Source organism: Phyllostomus discolor, chromosome X, assembly GCF_004126475.2.
Source record: "Phyllostomus discolor isolate MPI-MPIP mPhyDis1 chromosome X, mPhyDis1.pri.v3, whole genome shotgun sequence".
NCBI lineage: Eukaryota > Metazoa > Chordata > Mammalia > Chiroptera > Phyllostomidae > Phyllostomus > Phyllostomus discolor.
In genome coordinates, this window is record NC_050198.1 from 53,987,650 (window position 1) to 54,003,815 (window position 16,166).

At 41.8% G+C, this 16,166-nt stretch overlaps 1 protein-coding gene across 1 annotated transcript; it reads left to right on the top strand.

Moving 5' to 3' along the window:
• Positions 1-2,947: 2,947 nt before the first annotated feature.
• IRS4 (insulin receptor substrate 4) lies at positions 2,948-6,752 on the top strand. Its single transcript, XM_028523404.2, is given in 4 exon segments — positions 2,948-5,504; positions 5,506-6,026; positions 6,028-6,325; positions 6,327-6,752. Coding segments are annotated over 4 exon segments (3,786 nt in total). The 5' UTR covers positions 2,948-2,963.
• Positions 6,753-16,166: the final 9,414 nt, after the last annotated feature.

Consider the following 16,166-nt stretch of genomic DNA (forward strand, 5'->3'; position numbering starts at 1 on the left):
ACTTTCAGTGAATTTTTAGAAAACAGGAATGCTCAATCTGGCCATCAGTGTGGTGACAGGGAAAGGTGATACAATATATTTTTTAAATAATGCATCAAATAGTTATACCCTTTAAATCAGTAATTCCATTCCTTGGTTCCCATCTGAAAGGAACAATTCTAAGCATTAAAACAAGCAATAGGTACATGATGTTCATTGCAGCATTACTTACAATATTGAAAAAATACAAACAACCTGAATAAACTCAAAGCAGAGGGATGATTAAGTGTACTAATACACAGCTGCTGGGAATACTTTGCTGCATTTTAAATGATGTTTAGGTTCATCAGTAAAACTATGGGGACATGTTATATAAGGGAAAAGAACAAGATGCAATATCATATATATATATATATATATATATATATATACATTGTAAGCCTACCACTCTATATGAAAAATTCTATAAAAACATGAGGATTTTAAAACCCATTGTTTTCAGTATTTTCCAAATTTTACATAACATACCATTTAATGTTTTTCAATAAAATTTAAAATGTCATGTTTTTACTCAAAGCACTTGCAAATGCATTACCTTGTTTTAAAAACATATCTGTCAAAAGCAAAACCTTGTGTTTGGAAAGACTTGTGAATTATCATATCTATTATTAACATCTTTAATTATTTTATCCATTATAATTTTAGTTATGAGTGTAGGGAATCTTCTACCTATGTGACTGGACAGCTGAAACATGTAGGCAGCAGCTCCAGTCAGGGCTTCCTCTGCATCCACATTCATTCTGTCTCTAGCCTTTTTCAGAAATCATGGCTGCCTCTAGCATCTGTGAATATACTGTCCTTACACACCTGTGGCATCAGAGAGAATGTTATGATTGTTTCTAATATTTCAGGGACGACCAAAACCAATTTCTTTCTCACTGAATGGGAGTATTGGAAAGAAACCATTCATTGAAGTATGTTTATTGTGATTCTGTTTCCAAAAGAGAACAAATTCTTAAGAGGGCAGAGATGGGGTTTATTTTATGATGCATACATAGCTTAGTTTACTTTTATATTTTATAAATAATATCCTTGGCAGCATCTACTCTATGGCAAAGATGAACCAACATTTTATACTTTTAGAAAGGAATACCATGTCTCACACCCCACCCCGTTCCCTGAGCCCAATTGGGTCTTTGTAATAATGGTCACTCCTTTGACATTTTAATGTAATATCGACACATTTCCAAAAATCCTAGTGAAAAACAAACAGAGAAGGGAGGAGAGAATGGAAGACTGAGAAACACTTCAGGAGGTTGCACTTACACTCTAGCAGTTTTTCCAGAAATATGGGATGCAGTAGTTCTTATTTTTGTAGTGTCAAGTTGTACACTGAAATTCGGCAAAAATCTTTTCTTGATGTGAGGGATGTGAAATATATTCTATGACATGTATTTGGTATGATCCTTTGTTCTAGGTAGAAGCTTTTCTTCTAAAGTTTTTCAGCTTCACTCAAGGAAAGAAAAACTTATTATTGTGAAGTTCTCGTAAAGGAGCCTTTCAAAGCATCTCCCGCGAGAAAATATCACGCCAGCTCAACACTGGTGTTTTTCAGTAAGATTCGAGTCTGATTTTTTTTTCAAGATGGCTGTATACTTTGCAGGTCCCCAAATTTGTGCTTTCAGTCACCATTAATCAAAGAGCCAGAAACACCATCTTTTGGCCAACCTGCATTTCCTGGTCTAGAAATGTGCTCTGATTAAAGATTATATTCATTTCTAAGGCATCACTATTATGCCTATGCCTTAGAGCCGCGGGCTTTTGTCAGAGCGGGAGCAGGCTCAGGAGTGCCTGCAGTGCGGTGGGCAGCAGCTCTGAAAGCCCTGGTCATTAACACGTTTCCAGGGAGATGCCCACACTTTCCCCCAAGACTCACAGGGCGCTCACCATGAGCGGCCAGACTGTGACAGGGAATAGAGAATTTATGTGAAGGACAAGGAGAAAAAGAGGGCTTTCGGTTCTGTTCCCGGGTCACCGAGGCTCATGGATTTACACGGGTTTATTACTACCATTAACAGCTACTTGGAAAGGGTTGTTTACAGCCTGAATGAGCGACAACCAGAAGGCGGAGCTCGCACCACCACCCAAGCCACGCCCCCTCACCCTAAACTCCTCTCCTAGCCCCCCCAAACTAATTAATTCAGGGCTGCCTTCCTGCCAGACACTTCCATTGGCCCCCGCCACCCTATCCAATGAGAACCTTGCAACAGTTTCACCTGGCTCCCATTTCCCAGATAAACAAACCCTCCTGCTTCTTTTTTTTTTCACTTTTATTTCATTTATTTTTAAAATTGTTTTTCTTGTTGTTCAATTACAGTTGTCCCCATTTTCCTCCATTATTTTCCCCTGCCCTGCCCACCCCTTCTGCTTCTGTGCCAGCTCTCCTGCCTGTGCTCTGCCCGATGCGGTTGCACTCTGCTCCCTCCTACAACCTCTAGCATCCTGCAGCCAATAGAGTTTGGGCAGTGGCGCTGCCACCCTGACGGGATCACCGGTCACTTTCTCCCACGCCCCTCCTGGCCTTCTCCCGCCCTTCTGTGACTCCTCGTTAGGGCCGGCTTGCCCAGAGGCCCTGCCTCTTCCCGTAGGTCCCCTAGGGACCCACAGGCCAGGAGATTCACATAGACAGTCTAGGCTGGGTTGGAGGTGGCCCATCTCTCAAGCCTGCCGCCCCCTCCCATGTATACTTCTGTTGGCTGCAGCTTGTGCCCCACCACTGCACTGGTAGCTGGAGCATAAGCGGCCAGCGCGTGAGGCTGCGGTCACGTGTGGTTTTGCCCTCCGCTGAGTGTTGGGAGTGGAGTGGGTGAGGGCTGAGGCGGGAGGGCTGCGCGGGCGGTCCAGGGTAGACGCCCTCTTCTACCCAAGCCCTCCCTCCCCAGAACCCCCCCCCTTCACTCACCTTAAAACCATTGTGCATCACCATGGCGAGTTGCTCCTTCAGAGACCGAGTGAGGAGGAGACTGAGAACTGCACCAGGGACTACAACGGCAGCTCTAGCTGCGGTGGCGACCACCCCACTTCTTTCCTTGGGAACCCCAACCGCACTCATTGGGACCAGGTTGTCTTGTCCGGGAGCCATGTGGCTCTCCACTACCACTGGCTCCCGGTCACACTCCGAGTCCGATGAGGAGGACCTTCCCGTAGGCGAGGAAGTCTGCAAACGTGGGTACCTGCGGAAGCAGAAGCATGGGCACAGGCGCTACTTCGTACTCAAACTCGAGACCGCAGATGCCCCAGCTCGGCTGGAATACTATGAAAATGCCAGGAAGTTCCGGCACAGTGTCCGCACAGCAGCGGCTGCAGCAGCAGCGTCAGCCTCGGGTGCCGTGGTCCCCCCGCTCATCCCACCTCGGCGCGTGATCACCCTGTACCAGTGCTTCTCGGTGAGCCAGCGAGCGGATGCAAGGTACCAACACCTCATCGCTCTTTTCACCCAGGACGAGTACTTTGCTATGGTAGCTGAGAACGAGTCAGAGCAAGAGAGCTGGTACTTGCTGCTCAGCCGCCTCATCCTCCAGAGCAAACGCTGCCGCTATGGCATGCCCAGCGTGCAGCCAGGTAGAGAGCCTGCGGTGCTGGCCGCCACAGCGGTTGTGGAGCCACCCTTCTACAAAGATGTGTGGCAAGTAATAGTCAAACCCAGGGGGCTGGGGCATAGAAAAGAGCTGAGCGGCGTGTTCCGACTCTGTCTTACTGATGAGGAGGTTGTGTTTGTGAGGCTGAATACCGAAGTGGCGAGCGTGGTTGTCCAGCTCCTGAGCATCCGTCGCTGCGGGCACTCTGAACAGTATTTCTTCTTAGAAGTAGGCAGGTCCACAGTCATCGGTCCGGGGGAACTCTGGATGCAGGTTGATGACTGTGTAGTGGCTCAAAACATGCATGAGCTCTTTTTGGAGAAGATGAGAGCCTTATGTGCAGACGAATACAGAGCCCGCTGCCGCAGCTACAGCGTCAGCATCAGGGCCCACCTGTTAACCCTGCTGTCCACTAGTAGGCACCTGGACATGATGCCACTCGAACCTGGCGGCTGGCTCAGAAGGTCCCGCTTTGAGCAGTTTTGCCACCTCAGGGCCATGGGTGATGGGGAAGATGAGATGATCCTCACCAGGCGCTACATAACACCCCATGAGTCTATGCCCCACTCCAGGCAAAGAAAACTGCACCTGGCCAGACGGCGCAGGTCCAGAAGACCGATTTCAGTGCCAGCCAGGTTTTTTTGGACCCTATCACCCAGTCCCGTGCTTGCCCTGCAGCCCGCAGAAGCCCCCAGCGACAGAGCTTGCCTGTTTTCTAAAGCATCTGGTTCTGGTTCTGGCAGCTCTGTGGGAAAAGGCAATCCTCAAGGCCAAGAGGGTCAGGAAGGAAACACAGGCAACTACATGCCCATGAGCAACTGGGGCTCAAGAGTTGGCCAGGGGTCAGGAGGAAACCAGTGCTTAGGCATGGGGCAGGGCTCTGGGGGTGGCCAGGGCTCAAGTGGTAGTCAAATTTCAAGTAGCAAAGGCTCAGGGGGCCATGGTGCAGGAGGAAACCGGTGCTCGGGAGATGTCCAAGGCCTCACAGGTGGGCACAATTCAGGCAGTGGCCAGGGAGCCAGTGGTGGGCATGGCTCAGGCAGTGGCCAGGGACCAGGAGATGGCCATGGATCAGGTGGTGGCATGAAGTCTGGAGGGGGCAAAAGATCAGGAAGTGGGAAAGGCTCTGATGGCAATGTTGAACGTAAAAAATCTCTGAAGAAACTATCTTATTGGGGCAAAATTATTCAAAACAAGCAACAGCAAATGCCACCACCTCCACCACCTCCACCTCCATCTCCATCCCAGCCAGCTGGAGCAACTGGTGGAAAAGGGAAATCTGGGGGAAGATTCCAAGTTTACTCTTGTACTGACACAGCAGTTGCAAAAGAATGCAAAGTAGCCAAAGAAGTCAAATATGCAGAGACTCCAGAAGGTGCAGCTTGTGGCCCCCAGAGAGTCAGAACTTCTGTTGAAAATGAGGAAGACCCGTATGTGCCAATGAGGCCAGGCGTGGCTTCCCCTCTTGAAAGCTTTAGTGATTATATGCCAATGGCTCCTCAAAATGTTTCTACTTCAAGAAAGTGCCAGTCTCAACCCTCTTTTGAAGATTCAAATGGGTACATGATGATGTTTCCCAGAGTAAGCCCACCACCTGCCTCAAGTCCTCCAAAAACACCTGATCCTGATAAAGAGGGTGACTCTAAGGACAATGAGAGTGACAGTGATTACATGTTTATGGCTCCTGGAGCTGTTGCAATTCTCAAAAACCCCAGAAATCCTGAGGGGGACATTTCCTCCAAAAGTTGGAGCTCCTACTTCTCTCTGCCAAATCCTTTTCATGGCTCCCTGTTGGAACAGAGTGACCACGGTGAGTATGTGTCAGTGTTATCTGGAAAACTTCTGGGGAAAGGCCTAGACAAAGAAGCATCATCTATCAGGGGCCCCATCATCTGAAGGGGCCCCAAAGCCTTCAGTGGAAGGCTTTGAAGCTGCCCTTCAGTCATTCTCAAAGCCTGGAGATTGGGGGTCATCTTCAAAGTCTTCAGATGATGGGTTCCCCAAGGACAAGGCTAAGAGACCTAACCGACTTTCTTTTATTACAAAAGGAAATAAAGTCAAGCCCAAACCACAAAAGCCCACATGTGAGCAGAGAGAGGCTGACAACTCTAGTGACTGTGTCAACATTGACTTCACTAAAAGAAGTAGCAATATGCCAGTCCCTTTTACTCAAGGACTGCCACAGTCATGGGGCATAATTGCTAACCCCAGACAGTCAGCCTTTTCTCATTACATGAATAATGAGTTCAGAGTGCCACTTTGAAATCCAGCAAATGTCCTCTCAAATATTTTACGAGCTATTCCAGGTGCCAACCGCTTCTCTCTGGACGGTGCTAGGTGGCCACTTTTGCCTCTTTTTACCAGTGCTACAGGTAGCAATGCTAATGAGGAAGGGTGTGAGTACATTGAAGTTCAACCCAGCAATGACACCAGCCTTGCCTTTTGCTGAGTGTGCCATTTGCTATGATGCCGAAACAGGTCGAATCTATGCGGTCGACCCATTTTCTGAGTGCTGTATGGACATTTTTCTCTTCTCTAGCCACTGCTCCGAACTACCAACTGTAGCTAGGCTACTGCAGGAAGAAGAGCTAGAGAGAAGGCACCCACAAGGCTGTTCGCAAACTTTCTTTACTTCCGCCAGAGCTGCTGTCTCAGCTTTCCCAACAGAGTGCCTGGAGAGAGACCTGTACGCCTCTTTAGCCTTGGCCCCCCGCTGTGGTCCTTGAGCCAACCTTAGCTGTGGGCCATGCTTTAGCCACCGCCTCCGCCCTCGCTGCAGCTCCGAGCTTAGGCACAGCCGCTGCAGGCTTTGAGGCAGCTGCTGGATTTAACTTTGCTTGTGTCCTCTGGTTCCAACCTGTTGCTAATGCTGCTAGTGCTGAAGCTGTAAGGGGTGCCCAGGTTGCTGCCGGTGGCTCGAACCCTAGAGCCCCAAACCCTGCTGCAGATCTTGCTGGAGGTGAGAATGAGGCTGATGGGGCTATGGCCGCAGCTGTGGCTCGCACCCCACCACCTCGCTGCGGAGTGCCGAGACCCCCAGAAAGAGAAGATTCTGATGACAACAACACTTACTTGAGAAATGACTTTGCCAGACCTGAGGACAAGTAGTTCGACTCTCCCCAAAGAGGTTTGTAATTTTAGAATGAATTTCCCTAAAGTTGATGGTTATTGCTTAATGAATCGATGTGCTACTATGTCTACGGTGTTAAGGAAAAGTGAGTTAATATTTCATTAGCTGATGCCTATTTAGCATGGAAAATAGGATTCAGTTTTAATTATGCATGTAATACTCTCTGATGTTTACAGAAAAACTTAAGTTTAATCCAATCATTGTTTCTTTATCTGGAAAGTACCGATTATCACTTGTGATGCTTTCAAACATCCTTCTCCTACGCTTAAGGATTTATGCAAACAGGTCACCTTGAATTGAATCTCATGAACTCATTTTCAAATCAACAAGTAAAAGGTGTTTTTCTACAAATACCCATAGTTAATTGCAGGAGTTTTAATAAGAACACAGAATATTGAGGAGTAATAATCAACTGGTAGCATTTAGGAGAGAATGACTTTCTTCCCTGAAAGTTACTTTTTAAAAAGCAGTCATCCTTATGCTAGTTTACTACGATTTACCAAGAAGATTAAATCTCAGTTGTTACCATGAATGTCTGGGAAGCACAAAGCATAAATAATTCAAAACAACAAGTGATTAAGAGAAGAGCATATTTGGCTCCAGAATGTGTTTTTGTGTTGATTTGTTTTGTTTTTACACAGAGAACAAATTGCCTCTCTCTATTACTGACAGGCAAGTCAGTGCCTGTGCTTTTTTTTTTTTTCTGTGCTTTTTTTTTTCTTCATGTAACTCTCCCCAAAGGATACAGTGAAAGTTTATAATGGGTATGAATATTATTTCAAAGGTTTAAAAAGTGTTTAAAACATTTAATTGGTGTGTCTTTTGGGAAATCCAGGAAAGCAAGATAATAAGGCTAGAGGAAGACCTGACCTTAAGGGCAGCCTACCTGGCAACAGTGAAGATTTTTAAAAGGGTTACTTTTCCTAAGGAAGAAATAAGGAAGAGTAGGAACTGTTAGAGTTGAAAATAAGACTTTGAGTAAATCTGTGTACATTGTGCAAGGTCGTTATCAGTGTGTCTGGAGACATTCTCAAGAAATAATTTCAGAAGGTGATGTCTCCATAGTCTCAAGTGCCTTCCCTCTTTAGCAGAATGTGCTTTCCCATTGAAGGAAAGGGGTGAACTGCAGCAGTTTTCATTCCAGTAGTCAGTTTAGTGAATGTTTTTGCTTTGCTTGCTTTCTGGAATGCTTTTGTGATTGGATCTCTGCCCACTGTGCTTGATCAGGCAGAACAAGTCAGGGACTGATCACAACAGACACCTAACAAGCTTCCTATTTAGTTCAGGTGTAACACCCCCACCCCATCTCCCCCTACTTTAGAGAATTTGCCATACAAATACTCACATTTGCAGCACAGACACATTAAGGAGTGATCATTAAAAGGACAAAAGGATGCTTTGGCTTGCTAGAGGATTCCATTCAGATGTCCTTTAAATTTGAGCCCCTCTCCATGCACATGCACAAACATGATCATCCCTATTACACAAGCCATGCATTTGAAATATAAATTCTATTTTCAAGAATTTAATTCATAATCAGCTTTTCAGGAACAGATCTATTTTATTCTCTAAAGTACATTTGAAAATTGGTCTCAAGTTATTGTTTGAGCCTAACTGCTGAAGACACCCTTTATGATACTGGTGTAGGTGTTCCATAGCTACCTGTGTCCCTGTGGTATTTTGGAAAGATCAAGTTTTCATAGAGGTTTGTCTATATTTTCCAATAGTTTTCTGTTTCAGTAAAGATTAAAATTATTGAAATCTTCTTAAGTAAATCCTGACTTCCCAAGGATTATATAGATTCAATTATCATTACTTTAGCATAGGTTACTGATTTATAAATAACTTCACATGACTTTGTAGCTATTTTAAAGATTTAATGTCCTCTAAATATATTGTTCATTGAGGAAATTCCTAACTTTACTTTTATTGAATGACTACAGCAAGCAGGCTGTGTTTCACAGAGAAGTTGGAGCTTAGGTTGAAACAAAAGAATGTATGTAGAAGCACTTTGGAACTTTAAAGCACTTTACAAATATATTTTAATTTTGTTGTTGGATTAATATTAATGCAAAGTTTCAACAGTTTAATTTAGTTTCCTGTAAAAATTGTTGGTCCTGAGGATAATTTAGGGACATAATTTACTGAGCTATTTAAAAGGAAGGATATAGTAGAAAGAACTCACTGCAGGAATTGACTTCCTACCATTTAAATGTAAATTAATATGGTAGAATATTGTATGTGAAGTAATAACAGGCTGGTTAATTCTGATGTGTTTTGAATATAAAGCTGTAGAATAATTTTCATCCATTTTTGCTTTCTCTTCACCTTCCTATCAAACATTAAAAAATATAGTTCATGTTAGAAAGCAAACAAAAAAACGCCTTGTCTGGTGTGGCTCAGTGGAATGACAACTGGCCTGCAAACCAAAAAGGTTGCCAGTTCAATTCCCAGTCAGGGCACATGCCTGGATTGTGAACCAGGTCCCCAGTTAGGGGCAATTGACATTTCTCTCCCTCTCTTTCTCTCTCCCTTCCCCTCTCTCTAAAAAAATAAATATATTTTTTAAAAAGCTTTAATGAAGGAATAAAGGCACAGTCTTCATTAGCAGTTATGTATCTCAAAGGGTGATTTTAATTTATGGCTAGTGCTTAAAACAGTATCTAGCACATAGTAAGTGTTGTACATGAATTATTATATAACTATTATCATTGTTGTTACTGTTACTTCCTTTGGAAACACAAAGCTAAATTCAACTTCTTTGTTCTCAAAATCCACTTTTCAGCTAGTTTTTACTTTCATTTAATGTGCTTTATATGGTTATTCAGAGTTGGGATCCTTATAGTTGGGATCTGTTTCGAACATATGTTAAATGTGTTGAGACTATAAGGCAGTCTAGAGACTATAGCTTTGTTCATGTAACACAAAATTAAGATATAATATTATTTACCCACAATCACATTGCATATAAATAGGTGCTTTGTTCAAGACTATTAGAAAAAAATCACCCAGAAATATGACCTGAACTTGACCATTTTATAAATGAAGTAATTTAAAAAGTGTGAAGTGTTCACATTTTATACACATGGGTTATGAGCATTAGCATGTAGGAGGTGAAATGTAGTTTCTTATATGGTTTAGTCTAACTCTTGGCCACATGAATTTTTGCCCTTTTTTATTGCTATATCTCGTGTAGAATTTGAAATGACTTAAAGTGACAAATTCACTGAGTTTTCAATTACAGAGATAGGTGGATAAGGACAGCTGTGGGAGAAGTGAGAGAATTGGTCAGCCAAATTTGCAATGTTATGATAACACTTGGTATTCAAAAACAAGGAAAATTATAATAACTACCTTTTGAAATTTTAGATACTTATTAACATGAAGGGAGTGTAAGCTTCTTTTCAGTGTATTATTGCCAAATTCTTATCATAAATTATAGGTGGTGAGAGCAAATTGTGTTGCATTGGACTTATTATAAATTACTAAAGTTCCCATATATCAGAGATTTCTCCATCACCATTATGGGCCACTTATTTTTGGCAACATTCGCCTCCCCCCCAAAAAAAAATTGACAGTCGTTTGTTGTAGGGATATTTAACCTATAACGACTAAAGAGGAATTAATTCAATTAAAGTTAACTAAAATTGTTGGCAAACATTATTCATTCATGTTCATTCTAACAGTGATACTTTCCAAGGTAAAAATTTGGGTTACCAGCAAAACATTTTCAAGCAAGGACTAGAACTTTAATTGACCAGAGCAGAATATCAAACATGCATAAAAACTCAAATAAGGTCTCTTGTTTTCTTTTCCCTTCTTTAATTGCCAAACATGAACTAAAATGCTTGAATCATTGATAATGATCTATTGTAGGAATAAACTTGGGCTTCTTAGAGTGACCCCCAATTTTTCTGTGTTGGAATAGATGAAGATAACCAGTACAAGGAGAAATATGGAATATTGTGTGTGATTTAAAAGGGACTGTTAAATTGTCAACTTGTTGATTGAGGGAATGTTTTACAGTTGCAAACTACCTTATAATTTGCAAAGTGCATTCACATTCATTATTTTACTTAGGGACAGTGGGTACTGGAACTGAAGCTGGTATTAAGAATTTCAAACAGGTTAGTGACAGAGCTGAAAATCAAACCCATACATCTGATTTTAAACCCATTGCTCCATGTGGCACATTACGCTGCCCTTCAATCATATGTTCAATCTGTTCTTTTCCTATTGATGAAAGATAACTATATAGTCAAGGATGGGGAAAAATTACAAGTTTTTGTGAATTTGGTAGTCACAATTTTTTGGTAAGTAATTCATTCACAGTGTTATAACTGTGAACCGCCTGCCAGAGCTTGGGTAACTTTCATTGCATTGACCTGTTGGCCATGGCACTTAGAATAAAATAACTTTCTGAAACAGAAATAGTGTGTGTATCTATTTGGATCCCATGGAAACACTGAATGGAAGAAAAGTATAATGAGGATGCATTCAGTAAATGTCCATTAATGGTCATGTCCTTAACTGAAGGTGGGCATCTTTGGTTTCTCTAATAATTTATTGACATCGCCAGTTATAACAAAAGTATTTTCGTTTTTTTATTATTTTATTTTTAAATCTTTATGTTTTACAATTGTTCCAATTATTTCCCCCAACAAAATTATTTTAATTTTATTTTTCCATATGTATAAAAGCTGATATTATAATCTAAACAATCACAGTGGGCAAAACCAGGATAAAGTGAGCAGGTGGGGAAAAAAGTGCTGTAGAAGTAGATGTTATTTATTTGTTTAAAAAGTAAATTTGCTTTTGGCAGTCAAGCTAGTAGATTTTAGAAGCCTTGAAAATCAGATCCTTTCCTTGGGACATAAAAATCCTTGTTTAAAATTAAAGCATTTTGTTTATCATCTTTTTGATGATTTAGGTATATAAAAATAGCCCAGACATTTTATTGACAATATTGGAAAGTAGCTTTTGTAAAATGCTGAATTAAAGCTCCCAGTGTATTTTGGCTAAAAGGTGCTGCCAGGCTCTTAGATGGTGAGGATCATTTACTGGAACGCATTGCTTGGTCTTGAGTGAGAAATGAGAGCTGAAAAAGGCCAGTTTTTATAATTATGTCATGAATATATTACCACACACTCAGTTTTTACCACACTATCAGATTGTTACTTTTAAAGTTATTGATAAAATTGCCAAGATAATGTGCTTGCCATATGAACTTAAAATATATTCTCTAGCAATTCTGCATTGGTTATTGGTTATGCAATTATGGTTTTACATTTACATCTTTTGGCAATGTAGGCTGAACACTTGAGAAACAGGGAATTTGTAAAGATTTTTTAAAAAAATGTAGACATATACCCTATTTCATGTTATTGTTTTATATCTTTTTTTGTTGTTGTTCAAATACAGTTGTCTCCATTTTCACCCCACTATGCCCCCCTGCCCCACCCATCCCTGCCTCCCACCCTTAAACCTACCCTCTTTGGCTTTGTCCATGTGTCCTTTATACATGTTCCTTGATGGCCTTTTCCCTATAATCCCCCATTACCCTCTCCGTCCTCCAGGTTTACCTTCTTTTAAAGGATACTTTACAATTTCTGGGTGAGGAGTTAATTCATTTTAGAATTAACAGAAAATGTGTACTTAGATATTTATTTTGTGAAATGAGAAAGTTATTGCTGTTTTTCTCTAGCTTCCTGACACCCCTTTCTTATCAGTGAAGGTTGCATTGGTTTTATTACATCTTACCCTTATGTGCTCTTGGCATGACTTCTGTCCCTAATTTCAGGATAACATGCCCTTTCCTGGTCTCCCGCTGGCTGAAAGCATAACAGCCACTCTGAGAGTCCCACAGGACCTGCAGAAGACTCATTTTGCCCAAATATTGCTTGCTTTTTATTTCACAGCCTGCAAAAACAACATTCTCTGCAGGGCTCCTTGTCCTACAGGTCCAATGCTATGCTGCCTGCTCTACTCTTGCTTGCTGGCACTGAGGCAGGTGGGCCAGTGTTTAAAGCTATTTTTTTACTAATTTAAACAAATTTTATTATATATCATACTTAATGTATAGTTTACAATAAAGATGTAAGCAGAATACAATGTTTTGAAAACACAGAGTGCAGCTCCAAGTCATGTTCTGTGATGTCCCTGTTTGCCCATACCATTGGCCTCTGTATTGCTGAGAGCACCAGTGATACAGCCATGCCCAGAGTGTGACTTTATCTCTAGGACTTTCTCCTAATTACTGACACCAATTCCACAAGTTTTGAAAGTTATTTTCATAGTTGGATTGATCACACTATAGTTGATGTTAGCCAAGCCTTCTGGTTTTACTGAATATTTAATTCTCCATAAATTATAGTCACTTTAGCTAGTTTTCATGATTTATATAATTCACCTCTGTATGATTAACAATTTCCGACTTCTGGCAAGATGGAGGCATAGGTGGACGCACCGTACCTCCACGCACAACCAAGATTAGAACAACAACAATTTAGAGCTAGAATAACACAGAACTGACAGAGAATTTATCTGAATGGAAGTTGGACAGCCAAGAAGTTGAAGTAGACCCGTTCACCCAGACTGGTAGGCAGGGCGGAGCCAGGCGGGCGCGGGTCAGCAGCGGCGCATGGTGATTGGGTAGAACTCGGCGCGAACTGGGCACGAATTGGGCACGAACTCAGTGCGTGAGCCATCTGGGGCACGCAAGATCGCAGCGGTGTGAGTGCTCAAGCGGAGGCTGGTGGACCCAGTGAAGCAGCAATTGTGGACCAGGGCAGAGTGCGCAACCAAGGATCCCAGAGAAGAGACTGTGTTCCCGGGAGAACAGAACTACCGCCATTGTTCCCTTCTGCCCTGGCACCCGTCCCCACATACAACGTCACAATCTAGCGATTGGGGTGCCCAGCCCAGGTAAACACCTAAGGCTCCACCCCTCACCATAACAAGAGCGACCAGACTGAAAAAAAAAAGAAAAAAAAAAGGAGAGACAGGGAGAGATATGTTTCCAACAGAAGAACAGATCAGTCCCCCAGGACTCATCCTTTTGAGCAACCAAGAAATAGCCAGTCTATCAGATGCACAGTTCAAAACACTGGTGATCAGAAAGCTCACAGAGCTGATTGATTTTGGGCGCAAATTAGATGAAAAGATGCAGGTCACCATAAAAGAGATGAAGGAAGATACACGGAGGACAACCAATAGTGAAGGGAAGGAAACTGGGTCTCAAAACAATACAGTGAACCAGAAGGAAGATAGAAACAACCAGGCAGGAAAGCATGAAGAAATAAGAATTAAAAAAAAAAGAGGAGAAGCTTAGGAACCTCAAGGACATCTTGAAATGTTCCAACATCCGAATTATAGGGGTACCAGAAGGGGAAGGGGGAAGGCAACAGATTGAGCATGTATTTAAACAAATAATAAAGGAGAACTTCCCCAATCTGGCAAAGGAAATAGTCTTCCAAGAAATCCAGGAAGCTCAGAGAGCCCCAAAGAAGTTGGACCCAAGAAGAAACACACCAAGGCACATCATAATTACATTAGCCAAGGTAAAAACGAAGGAGAGAATCCTAGAAGCAGCAAGAGATAAGGGGACAGTCACCTACAAAGGAGTTCCCATCAAGCTGTCAGCTGATTTCTCAAAAGAGACCTTACAGGCAAGAAGGGTCTGGAAAGAAACATTCCAAGTCATGAAAGACAAGGACCTATGCCCCAGATTACTCTATCCAGCAAAGCTCTCATTTAGAATGGAAGGGCAGATAAAGTGCTTCCCAGATAAGGTCAAGTTAAAGGAGTTCATCACCACCAAGCCCTTATTTTATGAAATGTTAAAGGGACTTATCTAAGAAAAGAAGATAAGGAAAAAACATGTATAGTAAAAGGACAGCAAACTCACAATTATTAATAACCACACCTAAAGCAAAACCAAAAGAAACTAAGCAAACAACTAGAACAGGAGCAGATCCACAGAAATGGAGATCACATGGAGGGTTAGCAACAGGGGAGTGGGAGGAGGAGAGAGGGGGAAAAGGTACAGAGAATAAGTAGCATAGAATGTAGGCTGAAAATAGATAGGGGGAGGGTAAGAATAGTATGGGAAATGTAGAAGCTAAAGAACTCATAAGTATGACACATGGACATGAACTAAAGGGGGGGATACGGGTGGGAGAGGGTGTACAGGGTGGAGGGGAGTGAAGGGGGGAAAATGGCACAACTGTAATAGCATAACCAATAAAATATATTAAAAAACAATTTCCTATTTGTAGACTTGAAACTTAGAATATCAGTGAAGTCTCTATCTTTAAATGTGTCTTGAAAATTATTCACATGCACACCCAAGGTGCTTGAAAATTTGAACAATGAATGTGATTTTTAACTCCTGCTTTTTCATAAGTTGTGCCTCCAGCCTTGAAGGTATAACAACACAGTCCTCACCCTCAGAACCCTAATCCCCACCCCATGAAAGAGTCCTAATAGTGAATGAAACTCTTACCATAATTTCCACTGCTGCCTTGCCCCCAATTATTTCAGCAGCTTGTTCCTATTGCCATGGGTAGAAGAGATATTTTCTTGGAGTCCCAAGTTGAAACTTCAAATATGTCTTCCCATAGAAATGATGTTATAAGTGCTGGTTGAGTGTAGTCAAAGTAGTTCCTCTTGTTAGTTCAGGAAATGCATAGGTTTAATATAGGCATGTATAGATGAAGCTATGAATCTATTCACTATTTATTTGTAACCTTGTTTCTATGGTATAATTTATTTTGAGTTTCAACTAAACAAGGAGGCTTGGAATATACCTCTTTTGTAAATTGGAGACTGCCTATATTAGAATTCTGGTAACTTGCATTCTTTAGGTCTGCAGTAACTAGGCAGGAAAGTAAAGTAGCCCAAGTGTGCATTGGGAGCTAGTGACCTGAAATGAAAATCTGTAGCTGATCCCCAACTAGTTTGTATCCAGATAATCAAGGCTGGAATGAATATATATATGTGGTCCAGGGCATGCTAGTGAAGGGCAGATGTGAAACAATTGAGCTGACCTTTGAGGAGATGGGGGTTTACAAGTGTCATCCATTTCCTTATAGGTTCTATTGTCTAATCTGTCACAAACTTGTTGTCATCATGGGAAGGAGTATATTTGATGTTCTGATCTATGAAGGAGACAATAGTCTGGTATGATTGTCATTGGAAAGACTAGCAGCAATTATTGCAAATATTCATTCTTGAAAGATAGCACTTGAATTTTTATCAAGTCTTAGAGAAACATCCTCCTATACATTTATATACAGGACTCAGAAAAGTATGATAATCCATTCTTATTGGGAAAAAAGAAACTATATATTAATATAAGCCCAAGGCAATGCTGAGTTAAATAATATAATTGTATTATTATACATTCATCTTTGAGATAT